General features: G+C 41.1%; 1 protein-coding gene across 1 annotated transcript in view; it reads left to right on the top strand.

Moving 5' to 3' along the window:
- Positions 1 to 14339, top strand: part of LOC139759348 (uncharacterized) — an 87895-nt gene that overhangs the window by 52994 nt on the left and 20562 nt on the right. Inside the window, exon 6 of the mRNA XM_071681475.1 lies at positions 1884 to 2000. Within this exon, the coding sequence (XP_071537576.1) occupies positions 1884 to 2000 (117 nt within the window). The remainder of the gene's footprint in view (positions 1 to 1883; positions 2001 to 14339) is intronic.

The raw sequence follows: 14339 nt of genomic DNA, 5'->3' as shown, positions 1-14339 counted from the left end.
ATTTAAATTAAACAAATATTAAATGTCTGAGCACCCTAAGATGGTAAGTCTGTCCTTAGATTGTTTGAACCCTGTGGGGTCTTCTTCGTCTTCTATTGTTAGTGTTTTTCTAGGTGTGCGTCACCAGAATAAAGCAGTTTTGTTTGAGGTGCTTGTCAGCTACAAGTTTTGTAAATTCGTCCACATACTTAGCAGCTCCTTTGTGGTTTGCAGACCACTTTTCACCTGCACTTTATTCATGGAAATTCCATGATGCTTCTTGAATCTTTGAAGCCATCCTTCATTATAGTCATGCTCATGTTGTAATTTAAGTTCTTTATGGAACAACTTAGCCTGGTCCATTATCATGCTACTCCATCACTCCAACGCTGTCAAAACCATTCCATCATCACTTGATCATGTTCAGTACTTTTACCATCTTTCATAGTTTTTCTAATCGTCATTTGCTTCTTGGAATTGCTGTCGCATAGAATTTCAATAATTCTCCCTTTACTTCTTTATGTCATTAACAGTTGATGAACCAGTACTGTTGATGTCACACAGCTTATGCACCGAAACACTATGGTACATTTTTTTCAACAGTTTACTTATCTTGGATCGATATGGCCTGGTGTTTACTAGTGACACCATGACTGACACTTTTACATGTCTTAGAAGCCATAGCTAGAGTTAAATTTAAGCAACATAAGCTAAGAATCTCACAGAATCACCACCAACAATTGCAGTGTAAAGAATATAAATAAGTGCGCCCTACACACAACACCATCTGTGGCTGCCCAGTAAACTAACCTGGTGGCCGTGGTAATTTCAAGTTCCCTCACGTAATTTTGTCCGGGCTAAATGAGGTGCCGAATTATCAGTTGTCGGAAATTCGGTAGTGTACCTATAGATTACTTTGGTGATAAAAGAAGGAGGAGGATGGTAAAATTGAATAAAATTATGTCTTGATTTTGAAAGAGTTTTAATGGTGTAGTGCAATAACAGTTTGGACTGGGAAAGTTGGAAGTAGTTTAGTGGAATGATATTGGTATTCTGGGGTGAAGAGTACTAAAGATGGCAGTGGAAAGCTGAAGTTTAGGGTTTAATTTTTTAGGTAGAAAATTTTTTTATTCACCTAAAGGGATCCAAGGAAGAGGTTAAAAATAAAGTGTGAAGTTTGTTAGAAGCGTACATGTAGGAGTACTTGTCTCATTTGATATATGGATGTGAAACCCAAGTTAATGTAGGTCAGAATAGGTAGAAGATGAGAGCTTTTGAGATGGATAGCTTACATAGCATAGATGGACTTAGAGAATGAAAATTAACATTAAAGGATGGGTGGTGTGAAGAAATCGGTAGGAAGGTGCATGGGTAAAGTCTTTCAAGATGCTGTGGCCATTTACAGTGTATGACAAACGATAGGTTGATCATGAGGATAGATTTTAGGATGATTTAAAAGTACAAATAAAACAGATAGACTGCAAAAGGATTGGATAAATGAATTAAGACGAGTTTACCAGGGTGTTTAAGATGGAATGCAGAAGAAATGGATTGGGGTCAGATGCATTGAAGGCATTGTGTGTCTGGAAGAGATGTGAATGTAAAATTTAAATTCACTTAACAAGTAAGTATGCAAAGCAAATGATAAGAAACATGTATTAGCCTAGAAATTCATGTTTCCTGTTAAATGGGTCAGAGATGTGTTGGGAAAAATTTAGTAATTTTATCCATTTGATACATCGCCTTGGATATGGGAATGGGGCAATTGATGATGAAAAAGATTGACATTATCAGAGAATAGAAATCCAAATGTTGATTTTTTTAATGAATTTATTGTCCTTATAGTAACTTCAGGTTAAAGCATCATGTATTGTGATGGTTGATAATTTTTTCTTTTTTTTCAGACAAGAAATGTTTATATGTCCGCCTCAATCCTTCTAAAAGAATTGCCTGTTGGAAACTTGTCAACAAGAGCCTTCGAGGACACAAGAAAGATCTCAGAGCAAGCATGTCCCAACCACGTAAGGAATTTCTGAGTCACATTTTTTTTCCTGTAACATGTAGTGTAGCTACTTGTGCTTTTAACATGCAAATTAAGCCTGTAGCTTCTTGCGTTGCCCATTAGGATAAATGATGTCTGATTATTTAATTAACTTTTTTCTTTCTTTTATGGCAAAGTCTCCACTCACGGACAGAAATCTACATCAAGACTGGGCCTGAATTGAAGTTTAGAGAGTATGAAAATGAAAAACCTGTCTATTGAAATGTACCAGGTCATACTTATTGGGAAAGAATGAGAGAGTAGAGAGTTTGAAAGCTTTGAGGAGTAGGGAAAGAAACAGTTATCAAAATGGCCCACTCTTGAGTTGTTAGTGGCCACATAGTATCATGTGATACAGAAGCTCCCAAGTATTGTTTGGTCCAACTAGTGGTAGGGGCACACAAGCAGCCAGCTCTTGGAGTAGAAACCAAAGTAATACTTATAGAAGAGAGAAAGTGAATCAACATTGCAGTGTAGTGCAAGCAGGTCAAGTTTTGAAGTAAGCGTTTGAGAGTTTATAAGTCAAACCACTTTCAACTCGACTCTGTCAAGTAAGGATGCAGAGCTTGAACCACCTGAGATGTGGGAGCAGTACTCCATACAAGGATGATTAGTCCTTTGTATAGACATTTGTTCAGAAGAAGAGAAATTTTGACATCTAAACAAGAATCCCAGTTTCATGTAGGCTTAGATGTTTCCGTAATGTGGAGTTTCCAAGAAAGGGTGCATGTTACAGTAATACTAAGTATGTTCATTGAGTTGAGGTAGAATTGCAGAACCATCAGTGGAGAAAAGAAAGTTGTGAGGAATTTTCGATCGAGAAATGGGTAGAAACTGGGTCTTGGAGGCATTAACTTAACCAGATTTTATCTATCCTACTGATGTATCCTGTCCAAGTCTGAGTTTATTGAGGAGGTTGTGATGAGACAAGATGCAGGTATAGGAAGAGAAGGAGCAGAATTGAAGGATGTAGATGAATGCAGTATTGAGTTATCATATAAATACATTTGGTTATTTGTGGCAGAAAAAATCGCTAAATATTTACTCGTTTATTTTTTTGGTATTCACATAGTAACTGAATTTTCCATTAGAAATATGTACTGCCAATGAAAGTCACTGTGTGTGGATATGGAAAGTTGTAAAAGGATAAGAGAAAGGTTTGGTGAAAAAAAAGTATTGTTGAGAGAGCTGAAGAGGGTGTGCTAAACAAAGAGGATATACATGTCAGAAGTGGAGGTAATACAGAGAAGGGGTATACCAAATAGGAGGTGGAAGGATGGTGTGAAAAAGATTTTGAGTGATCAGGGCCGAGACATGCAGGAATGTGTAAGGTGTGCTCGGGATAGAGTGAGTTAAAACAATGTGGTATACAGGGCTCGACAGGCTGTCTGTGGACTGCATCAGGGCACATTATTCATTGGCTGGAGTAAACCATGGAAAGGTCTGTGGGGCCTGGTTGTAGATAGGGAGCTGTGTTTTGGTGCAATACTCATGATAGCTAGAGAATGCTTCTTGTTGGGACTACTATTCCTACAAACATACCCATTTTTGCCCTCCCAGATAATGTTCTCTCTTTCTACACATTCTTTAGAACTCTTAGAACCTTCACCCCTTACCCACCCTATGACATAGGTATCTGAAACACTTCATTTTCTCCAAGTTTTCTCCATTCAAATTCACACCCTAACTAATCTGTCCTTCAGTAATGCTAAACCTAATAACCTTTCTTTTATTCACATTTACTCTTGACTTCCTCCTTTTATGCATTTTTCTAAACTTAGTTACCAATTTTGCAGTTTCTCACTTGAATCTGCTACCTATGCTGTATCATCAGCAAACAACATCTGATTCACTTCCTAGAGTTTCTCATCCCCCACAGTCAGCTTACTTGCCCCTGTCAGCAAGACCTACATTTACCGTCCTCACAACCTGATCCATAAACAAGTTGAACAACCTTGGTGACATCACATACCCCCTGCTGCAGACAAACCATCTCTTGGCACCATGTGCTCTCCTCTCTTCCTACTCATGCATATGCCTTACACCCTTGATAAAAACTTTTTCACTGCTTCCAGCAGCTTTCCTTCCAGAAGGCGTCTGCTTCAACCTCATCATATGCTTTCTCCAAGCCCATGAATGCTAAACAAATGCCTATGATTCTCAAAGTGTTTCTCACACACTTTCCTTAGAGCATATACCTGATCCACTCATCCTTTACCACTTCTGAAACCACACTATTCCTCCCCTGTCTGATGTATATGCTTTCACCCTCTCAATCACTACCCTCCCATACAATTTACCAAGTATACTCTACAAATTTATATCTCTGTAGCTTGAACACACCTTTATTCCCCATGCCTTATAGAATGGCACTATACCTAGACTCCACCGATCCTCAGGCACCTCACCATGACCCATACAAACACTGAAAATCCTTATCAAGCAATCAACAACATAGTCACCCTATTTCTTAAAAAATTTAACAGCAGTACAACCCTTTTCATTCGCCATGTCACAATTCATATTACATAAGGCTTTCACCACCTTTTATCTCTTCACCAAACCACTCTCCATGATTATTCCACTTCAAATGCCACTCCAACCCAAATACTCTCCATCTGCCCCTCAGTAATCAAGCACTTTCAACGGTCCTTCAAAACATTCACTACACCTCCTCCTCACTTCATCACTACCCGATATCTCTTCCCCTTTTGTTCTTTTGTTTTTACATTATTTACCTCTTTTCTAAACATTTTATTCTCCCTAAAGTTTACTGATACTTGTTCACTATAACTCTCATTTGCCCACTTTTTAAACCCTTGTATGTTCCTCTTGACTTCCTGTCTCTTTCTCGTATACATCCTCAAATCATTTGGACTCCTTCCCTGTAAGTACCACTCATACGCTTCTCTGTTCTCTTTCACTAGCAGCTTTACATCTCCATTCCACCACTCACTACCCTTTCTAATATGTGTACTTCCCACCTTATACATGCCTGATTCATTTCATGCACATGCCAGCACTGCTCCCCTGAATACCTTCCATTCCTCACCATTCTCTTCTCATTGACACTGTTTCCTCTTTTTTGAAAACCTCTGCAAATCTTCACCTTCTCCACAGGAAACTGGTCAGGTTTCTGCCAGCTGCCCCCTTTCAGCACATTTACTTCCAGAAGTCTCTCTTTGACATGCTTATCAATTACTAGGTAATCCAGTAATGCTTGTTGACCATTTCTCCCACTCACATTCATATACCTGTGTATATGTCTGTTCTATTATCTCTATCTCTGGTGCTTGTCCCTAACTGTAACTCCCTCAAGGGGTTGGCCATGCCAATAGAGTCTCCATAACTATTCAACTCAATGAGCAGACTAGTAAATATCTTTATGGGATGGGGGGGGTTGGGCCATTTCTTTCGTCTGTTTCCTTGCGCTACCTCGCAAACACGGGAGACAGCGACAAAGTATAATAAAAAAAAATAAGCATCATAGATATAGTATAAGTACAGTATTAGAATCAAATGCTTTGTTTAATAATGTTAAAAGTTATGATGACTGTATTGACTGGAGTAATGCTAATTCAGTTATTAACTGTAACTCCATAACCACGAGAAATATCATTGAATCTTCTATTATTAAATACACAAAGAATTGTAAAAATATTAGTAAAATTCCATACAAACTGGATAGCTGTATTGTAGGCAAAATTTTGAAGCAGTTCCCTTTCCTGTCCACATAAAAAGAATTTTATGATACACATGATGTCAGACCCAAACACCACCATCCAGTAATGCTTGTTTACCAATGGCATCTTAGTTACGCCTCTTTCTGTATATTATTTGACTATTTTGCGTCTTCTGTCTCATTCTTGTATCTTCCGTGACCATTTGATCATTACACGAAAATGCTCTCAGGTACTTATCATGTTTCATTTCCCTCATGGTTATGTCCATATACTAAATTATGCAGACCACTGTGACCTCTTGCAATGTATACATATACATAACATCCATCCCTGAGGATAGGGGAGAAAGAATACTTCCCATGTATTCCCTGCGTGTCATAGAAGGCGACTAAAGGGGATGAGAGCGGGGGGCTAGAAACACCCCCCTCCTTGTATTTTAACTTTCTGAAAGGGAAAACAGAAGGAGTCATGTGGGGAGTGCTCATCCGCCTCAAAGGCTCAGACTGGGGTGTTTAAATGTGTGTGGATGTAAGCAAGATGAGAAAAAAGGATAGATAGGTAGTATGTTTAAGGAAAGGAACCATGATGTGTTGGCTCTGAGTGGAACGAAGCTCAAGGGTAAAGGTGAAGAGTGGTTTTGGAATGTTTTGGGAGTAAAGTCATTGGTTGGTGAGAGGACAAGAGCAAAGGAAGGAGTAGCACTATTCCTGAAACAGGAGTGGTGGGAGTATGTGATAGAGTGTAACAAAGTAAACTCTAGATTGATATGGGTAAAACTGAAAGTGGATGGAGGGAGATGGGTGATTATTGGTGCCTATGCACCAGGTCATGAGAAGAAAGATCATGAGAGGCAAGTGTTTTGGGAGCAGCTGAGTGAGTGTGTTAGCAGTTTTGATGCATGAAACTGGGTGATGGGTAATTTTAATTCAAGGGTGAGTAATGTGGCAGTTGAGGGAATAATTGGTGTACATGGGGTGTTCAGTGTTGTAAATGGAAATGGTGAAGATCTTGTAGATTTGTGTGCTGAAAAAGGACTGGTGATTGGGAATACCTGGTTTGAAAAGAGAGATATGTACATAAGTACACATATGTAAGTAGGAGAGATGGCCAGAGAGCATTATTGGATGATGTGTTAATTGATAGGCATGCAAAAGAGAGACTTTTGGATGTTATTGTGCTGAGAGGTGCAACTGGAGGGATGTCTGATCATTATCTTGTGGAGGCGAAGGTGAAGATTTGTAGAGGTTTTCAGAAAAGAAGAGAGAACGTTGGGGTGAAGAGAGTGGTGAGAGTAAGTGAGCTTGGGAAGGAGACTTTGTGTAAGGAAGTACCAGGAGAGACTGAGTACAGAATGGAAAAAGGTGAGAACAAAGGATGTAAGGGGAGTGGGGGAGGAATGGTATGTATTTAGGGAAGCAGTGATAGCTTGCGCAAAAGATGCTTGTGGCATGAGAAGTGTGGGAGATGGGCAGATTAGAAAGGGTAGTGAGTGTTGGGATGAAGAAGTAAGATTATTAGTGAAAGAGAAGAGAGACGATTTTTGCAGGGAAATAATGCAAATGAGTGGGAGATGTATAAAAGAAAGGGGCAGGAGATCAAGAGAGAGGTGCAGGAGGTGAAAAGAAGGGCAAATTAGAGTTTGGGTGAGAGAGTATCATTTTTTTTAGGGAGAATAAAAATTTGTTTTGGAAGGAGGTAAATAAAGTGCGTAAGACAAGGGAACAAATGGGAACTTCAGTGAAGGGGGCTAATGGGGAGGTGATGACAAGTAGTGGTGATGTGAGAAGGAGATTGAGTGAGTATTTTGAAGGTTTGTTGAATGTGTTTGATGATAGAGTGGCAGATATAGGGTGTTTTGGTTGAGAAGGTGTGCAAAGTGAGAGGAGAGGGTTAGGGAGAATGATTTGGTAAACAGAGAAGAGGTAGTAAAAGCTTTGTGGAAGATGAAAGCCGGCAAGGCAGCGGGTTTGGATGGTATTGCAGTGGAATTTATTAAAAGAGGGGGTGACTGTGTTGTTGACTGGTTAGTAAGGTTAGTTAATGTATGTATGATTCTTGGTGAGGTGCCTGAGGATTGGTGGAATGCTTGCATAGTGCTGTTGTACAAAGGCAAAGGGGATAAAGGTGAGAGCTCAAATTACAGAGGTATAAATTTGTTGAGTATTCCTGGAAAATTATATGGTAGGGTATTGATTGAGAGGGTGAAGGCATGTACAGAGCATCAGATTGGGGAAGAGCAGTGTTGTTTCAGAAGTGGTAGAGGATGTGTGGATTAGGTGTTTGCTTTGAAGAATGTATGAGAGAAATACTTGGAAAAGCAAATGGATTTGTATGTAGCATTTATGGACCTGGAGAAAGCATATGATAACAGTTGATAGAGATGCTCTGTGGAATGTATTAAGAATGTATGGTGTAGGAGGCAAGTTGTTGGAAGCAGTGAAAAGATTTTATCGAGGATGTAAGACATGTGTACGAGGTGGAAGAAAGGAAAGTGATTGGATCTCGGTGAATGTCGGTTTGCTGCAGGGTTGTGTGATGTCTCCATGGTTGTGTAATTTGTTTATGGATGGGGTTGTTAGGGAGGTGAATGCAGGAGTTTTGGAAAGAGGGGCAAGTATGCAGTATGTTGTGGATGAGAGAGCTTGGGAAGTGAGTCGCTTGTTGTTCGCTGATGATACAGCACTGGTGGCTGATTCGTGTGAGAAACTGCAGAAGCTGATGACTGAGTTTGGTAAAGTGTGTGAAAGAAGAAAGCTGAGAGTAAATGTGAATAAGAACAAGGTTATTAGGTTCAGTAGGGTTGAGGGACAAGTCAACTGGGAGATAAGTTTGAATGGAGATAAACTGGAGGAAGTGAAGTGTTTTAGATATCTGGGACTGGATTTAACAGCAGATGGAACCATGGAAGCAGAAGTGTCACAGGGTGGGGGAGGGGGGGCAAGGTTCTGAGGGCATTAAAGAATGTGTGGAAGGTGAGAACATTACCTCAGAAAGCAAAAATGGGTATTTTTGAAGGAATAGTGGTTCCAGCAATGTTATATGGTTGCGAGGCGTGGGCTATAGATAGGGTTGTGTGGAGGAGGGTGGATGCGTTGGAAATGAGATGTTTGAGGACAATTTGTGGTGTGAGGTGGTTTGATCGAGTAAGTAATGAAAGGGTAAGATAGATGTGTGGTGATAAAAAGAGTGTGGTTGAGAGAGCAGAAGAGGGTGTTTTGAAATGGTTTGGGCACATGGAAAGAATGAGTGAGGAAAGATTGACCAAGAAGATATATGTGTCAGAGGTGGAGGGAATGAGGAGAAGTGGCAGACCAAATTGGAGGTGGAAAGATGCAGTGAAAAAGATTTCGAGCGATCGGGGCCTGAACATGCAAGAGGGTGAAAGGCATTCAAGGAATTGAGTGAATTGGAACGATGTGGTATACCGGAGTTGACGTGCTGTCAATGGATTGAACCAGAGCATGTGAAGCATCTGGGGTAAACCATGGAAAGTTTTGTGGGGCCTGGATGTGGAAAGGGAGCTCTGGTTTCAGTGCATTATACGTGACAGCTAGAGACTAAATGCGAACGAATGTGGCCTTTGTTGTTTTTTCCTAGTGCTATCTCGCGTACATGGGGGGATTTGTTATTTCATGTGTGATGGGGTGGCGAGGGGAATGTATGTGTGTGTATATATATATATATACGTTGAGGTGTATAGGTATGTATATGTGTGTGTGTGGATGTGTATGTGGGTGGGTTGGGTCATTCTTTCTTCTGTTTCCTTGCGCTACCTTGCTATTGCGGGAGACAGCGACAAAGTATAATAAATAAAGCAGTGATGGCTTGCACAAAAGATGCTTGTGGCATGAGAAGTGTGGGAGGTGGGCAGATTAGAAAGGGTAGTGAGTGGTGGGATGAGGAAGTAAGATTATTAGTGAAAGAGAAGAGAGAGGCATTTGGACGATTTTTGCAGGGAAATAATGCAAATGACTGGGATATTTATAAAAGAAAGAGGCAGGAGGTCAAGAGAAAGGTGCAAGAGGTGAAAAAAAGGGCAAATGAGAGTTTGGGTGAGAGAGTATTATTAAATTTTAGGGAGAATAAAAAGATGTTCTGGAAGGAGGTAAATAAAGTGCGTAAGACAAGGGAACAAATGGGAACTTCAGTGAAGGGGGCTAATGGGGAGGTGAAAACAAGCAGTGGTAATGTGAGGAGATGAAGTGAGTATTTTGAAGGTTTGTTGAATGTGTTTGATGATAGAGTGGCAGATATAGGGTGTTTTGGTCGAGGTGGTGTGCAAAGTGAGAGGATTAGGGAGAATGATTTGGTAAACAGAGAAGAGGTAGTAAAAGCTTTGCGGAAGATGAAAGCTGGCAAGGCAGTGGGTTTGGATGGTATTGCAGTGGAATTTATTAAAAAATGGGAGTGACTGTGTTGTTGACTGGTTGGTAAGGTTATTTAATATATGTATGACTCATGGTGAGGTGCCCTGAGGATTGGAGGAATGCTTGCATAGTTCCATTGTACAGAGACAAAGGGGATAAAAGTGGGTGCTCAAATTACAGAGGTTTAAGTTTGTTGAGTATTCCTGGGAAATTATATCTGAGGGTATTGATTGAGAGGGTGAAGGCATGTACAGAGCATCAGATTGGGGAAGAGCAGTATGGTTTCAGAAGTGGTAGAGGATGTGCGGATCAGGCGTTTGCTTTGGAGAATGTATGTTAGAAATACTTAGAAAAGCAAATGGATTTGTATGTAGCAGTTATGGATCTGGAGAAGGCATATGATAGAGTTGATAGAGATGCTCTGTGGAAGGTATTAAGAATATATGGTGTGGGAGGCAAGTTGTTAGAAGCAGTGAAAAGTTTTTGTCGAGGATGTAAGGCATGTGTACGTGTAGGAAGAGAGGAAAGTGATTGGTTCTCAGTTAATGTTGGTTTGCTGCAGGGGTGTGTGATGTCTACATGATTGTTTAATTTGTTTATGGATGGGGTTGTTAGGGTGGTGAATGCAAGAGTTTTGGAAAGAGGGTTCAGTGTGCAGTCTGTTGTGGATGAGAAAGTTTGGGAAGTGAGTCACTTGTTGTTCGCTGATAATACAGCACTGGTGGCTGATTCGTGTGAGAAACTGCAGAAGCTCGTGACTGAGTTTGATAAAGTGTGTGAAAGAAGAGAGCTGAGAGTAAATGTGAATAAGAGAAAGGTTATTAGGTACAGTTGGGTTGAGAGACAAGTCAATTGGGAGGTAAGTTTGAATGGAGAAAATCTGGAGGAAGTGAAGTGTTTTAGATATCTGGGAGTGGATTTGGCAGCTGATGGAACCATGGAAGCGGAAGTGAATCATAGGGTGGGGGTGGGGGCGAAAGTTCTGGGAGCGTTGAAGAATGTGGGGAAGTCGAGAACATTATCTCGGAAAGCAAAAATGGGTATGTTTGAAGGAATAGTGGTTCTAACAACGTTATATGGTTGTGAGGCATGGGCTATAGATAGAGTTGGGCGGAGGAGGGTGGATGTGCTGGAAATGAGATGTTTGAAGACAATATGTGGTGTGAGGTGGCTTGATCGAGTAAATAATAATAGGGTAAGAGAGATGTGTGGTAATAAAAAGAGTGTGGTTGAGAGAGCAAAAGAGGGTGTTTTGAAATGGTTTGGGCACATGGAGAGAATGAGTGAGGAAAGATTGACGAAGAGGATATATGTGTCAGAGGTGGAGGGAGCGAGGAGAGGTGGGAGACCAAATTGGAGGTGGAAAGATGGAGTTAAAAAGATTTTAAGTGATCGGGGCCAGAACATGCAGGAGGGTGAAAGGCGTGCAAGGAATAGAGTGAATTGGAACGATGTGGTATACCGGGGTCAACGTGCTGTCAATGGATTGAACCAGGGCGTGTGAATCGTCTGGGGTAAACCATGAAAAGTTCTGTGTGTGTATATATATGTATGCGTTGAGATGTATAGGTATGTATATTTGTGTGTGGACGTGTATGTATATATATGTGTATGGGGTTGGGTTAGGCCATTCTTTTGTCTGTTTCCTTGCGCTACCTTGCTAACGCGGGAGACAACGACAAAATGAAATGAAAATGAATTGAAAAAAATATATTATTTATGTTTATTTATTTATTTTGCTTAGTCGCTGTCTCCCGCGATTGCGAGGTAGCGCAGGGAAACAGACGAAAGAAATGGCCCAACCCACCCCCATACACATGTATATACATACACGTCCACACACGCAAATGTACATACCTATACATCTCAATGTACACATATATATACACACACAGACATATACATATATACACATGTGCATAATTCATACTGTCTGCCTTTATTTATTCCCATCGCCACCTCGCCACACATAGAATAACATCCCCTTCCCCCCTCATGTGTGCGAGGTAGCGCTAGGAAAAGACAACAAAGGCCCCATTGGTTCACACTCAGTCTCTAGCTGTCATGTAATAATGCCTGAAGCCACAGCTCCCTTTCCACATCCAGGCCCCACAGAACTTTCCATGATTTACCCCAGACGCTTCACATGCCCTGATTCAATCCATTGACAGTGCGTTGACCCCGGTATACCACATCGATCCAATTTACTCTGTTCCTTGCCCGCCTTTCACCCTCCTGCATGTTCAGGCCCCGATCACTCAAAATCTTTTTCACTCCATCTTTCCACCTCCAATTATTTATTTGCTTTGCTTTGTTGCTGTCTCCCACGTTAGCGAGGTAGCTCAAGGAAAACAGACAAAAGAATGGCCCAACCCACCTACATACACATGTATATACATACATGTCCACACATTCAAATATACATACCTATACATCTCAATGTATACATATATATACACACACAGACATATACATATATACACATGTACATAATTCATACTGTCTGCCTTTATTCATTCCCATCGCCACCCCACCTTACATAAAATAACAACCCCCTCCCCCCCGCATGTGTGCGAGGTAGTGCTTGGAAAAGACAACAAAGGCCACATTCGTTCACACTCAGTCTCTAGCTGTCATGTAATAATGCACCAAATCCATAGCTCCCTTTCCACATCATTTTTCCATGGTTTTCCCCAGACGCTTCACATGCCCTGGTTCAATCCATTGACAGCACATTGACCCCGGTATACCACATTGTTCCAATTCACTCTATTCCTTGCACGCCTTTCACCCTCCTGCATGTTCAGGCCCCGATCACTCAAAATCTTTTTCACTCTATCTTTCCACCTCCAATTTGGTCTCCCACTTCTCCTCGTTCCCTCAACCTCTGACACATATATCCTCTTCGTCAATCTTTCCTCACTCATTCTCTCCATGTGACCAAACCATTTCAAAACACCCCCTCTTCTGCTCTTTCAACCACACTCTTTTTATTACCACACATCTCTCTTACCATATCATTACTTACTCGGTCAAACCACCTCACACCACATGTTGTCCTCAAACATCTCATTTCCAGCACATCCACCCTCATTCGCACAACTCTATCTATAGCCCATGCCTCGCAACCATATAACATTGTTGGAACTACTATTCTTTCAAACATACCCATTTTTGCTTTTTGGGATAATGTTCCACACATTCTTCAACGCTCCCAGAACTTTCGCCCCCTCCCCCACCTTATGATTCACTTTCGCTTCCATGGTTCCATCCAGTGCCACATCCACTCCCAGATATCTAAAACATTTCACTTCCTCCAGTTTTTTCTCCATTCAAACTTACCCCTCAATTGACTTGTCCCTCAACCCTACCGTACCTGATAACCTTGCTCTTTTTCACATTTACTCTCAGCTTTCTTCTTTCACACACTTTATCAGACTCAGTCACTAGCTTCTGCAGTTTATCACCCGAATCAGCCACCAGCGCTGTATCATCAGCAAACAACAACTGACTCACGTCCCAAGCTCTCTCATCCACAAAAGACTGCATACTTGCCCCTCTTTCCAAAATTCTTGCATTCACCTCCCTAACAACCCCATCCATAAACAAATTAAACAACCATGTAGACATCACACATCCCTGCCGCAAACCAACATTAACTGAGAACCAATCACTTTCCTCTCTTCCTACAGGTACACATGCCTTACATCCTCGATAAAAACTTTTCACTGCTTCTAACAACTTGCCTCCCACACCATATATTCTTAATGCCGTCCACAGAGCATCTCTACCAACTCATATCATATGCCTTCTCCAGATCCATAAATGCTACATACAAATCCATTTGCTTTTCTAAGTATTTCTCACATACATTCTTCAAAGGAAAACACCTGATCCACACATCCTCTACCACTTCTGAAACCACACTGCTCTTCCCCAATCTAATGCTCTGTACATGCCTTCTCACACACACACACACACACACACACACACACACACACACACATTCTTGTTGCTACCCCGCCACACAGGAAATAGGTTCACTACCCTATGCTTCAGTGATGCAGTGCTAGGGAAACAGACAAAAAAGGCCACATTAATTCACACACTCTCTAGCTGTCATGTGTAATGCACCGAAACCACAGCTCCCTTTCCACATCCAGGCCCCGCAGACCTTTCCATTGTTTACCCTTGATGCTTCAGATGCCCTGGTTGAATTCATCGACAGCACGTCCAATTTCAATTCACTCTATTCTTTGCATGTCTTTC

This window comes from Panulirus ornatus, chromosome 3 (assembly GCF_036320965.1).
Source record: "Panulirus ornatus isolate Po-2019 chromosome 3, ASM3632096v1, whole genome shotgun sequence".
Lineage (NCBI taxonomy): Eukaryota > Metazoa > Arthropoda > Malacostraca > Decapoda > Palinuridae > Panulirus > Panulirus ornatus.
Note: the sequence above shows the minus strand (reverse complement) of the source record. Positions and strands in the feature narration are given on the sequence as shown.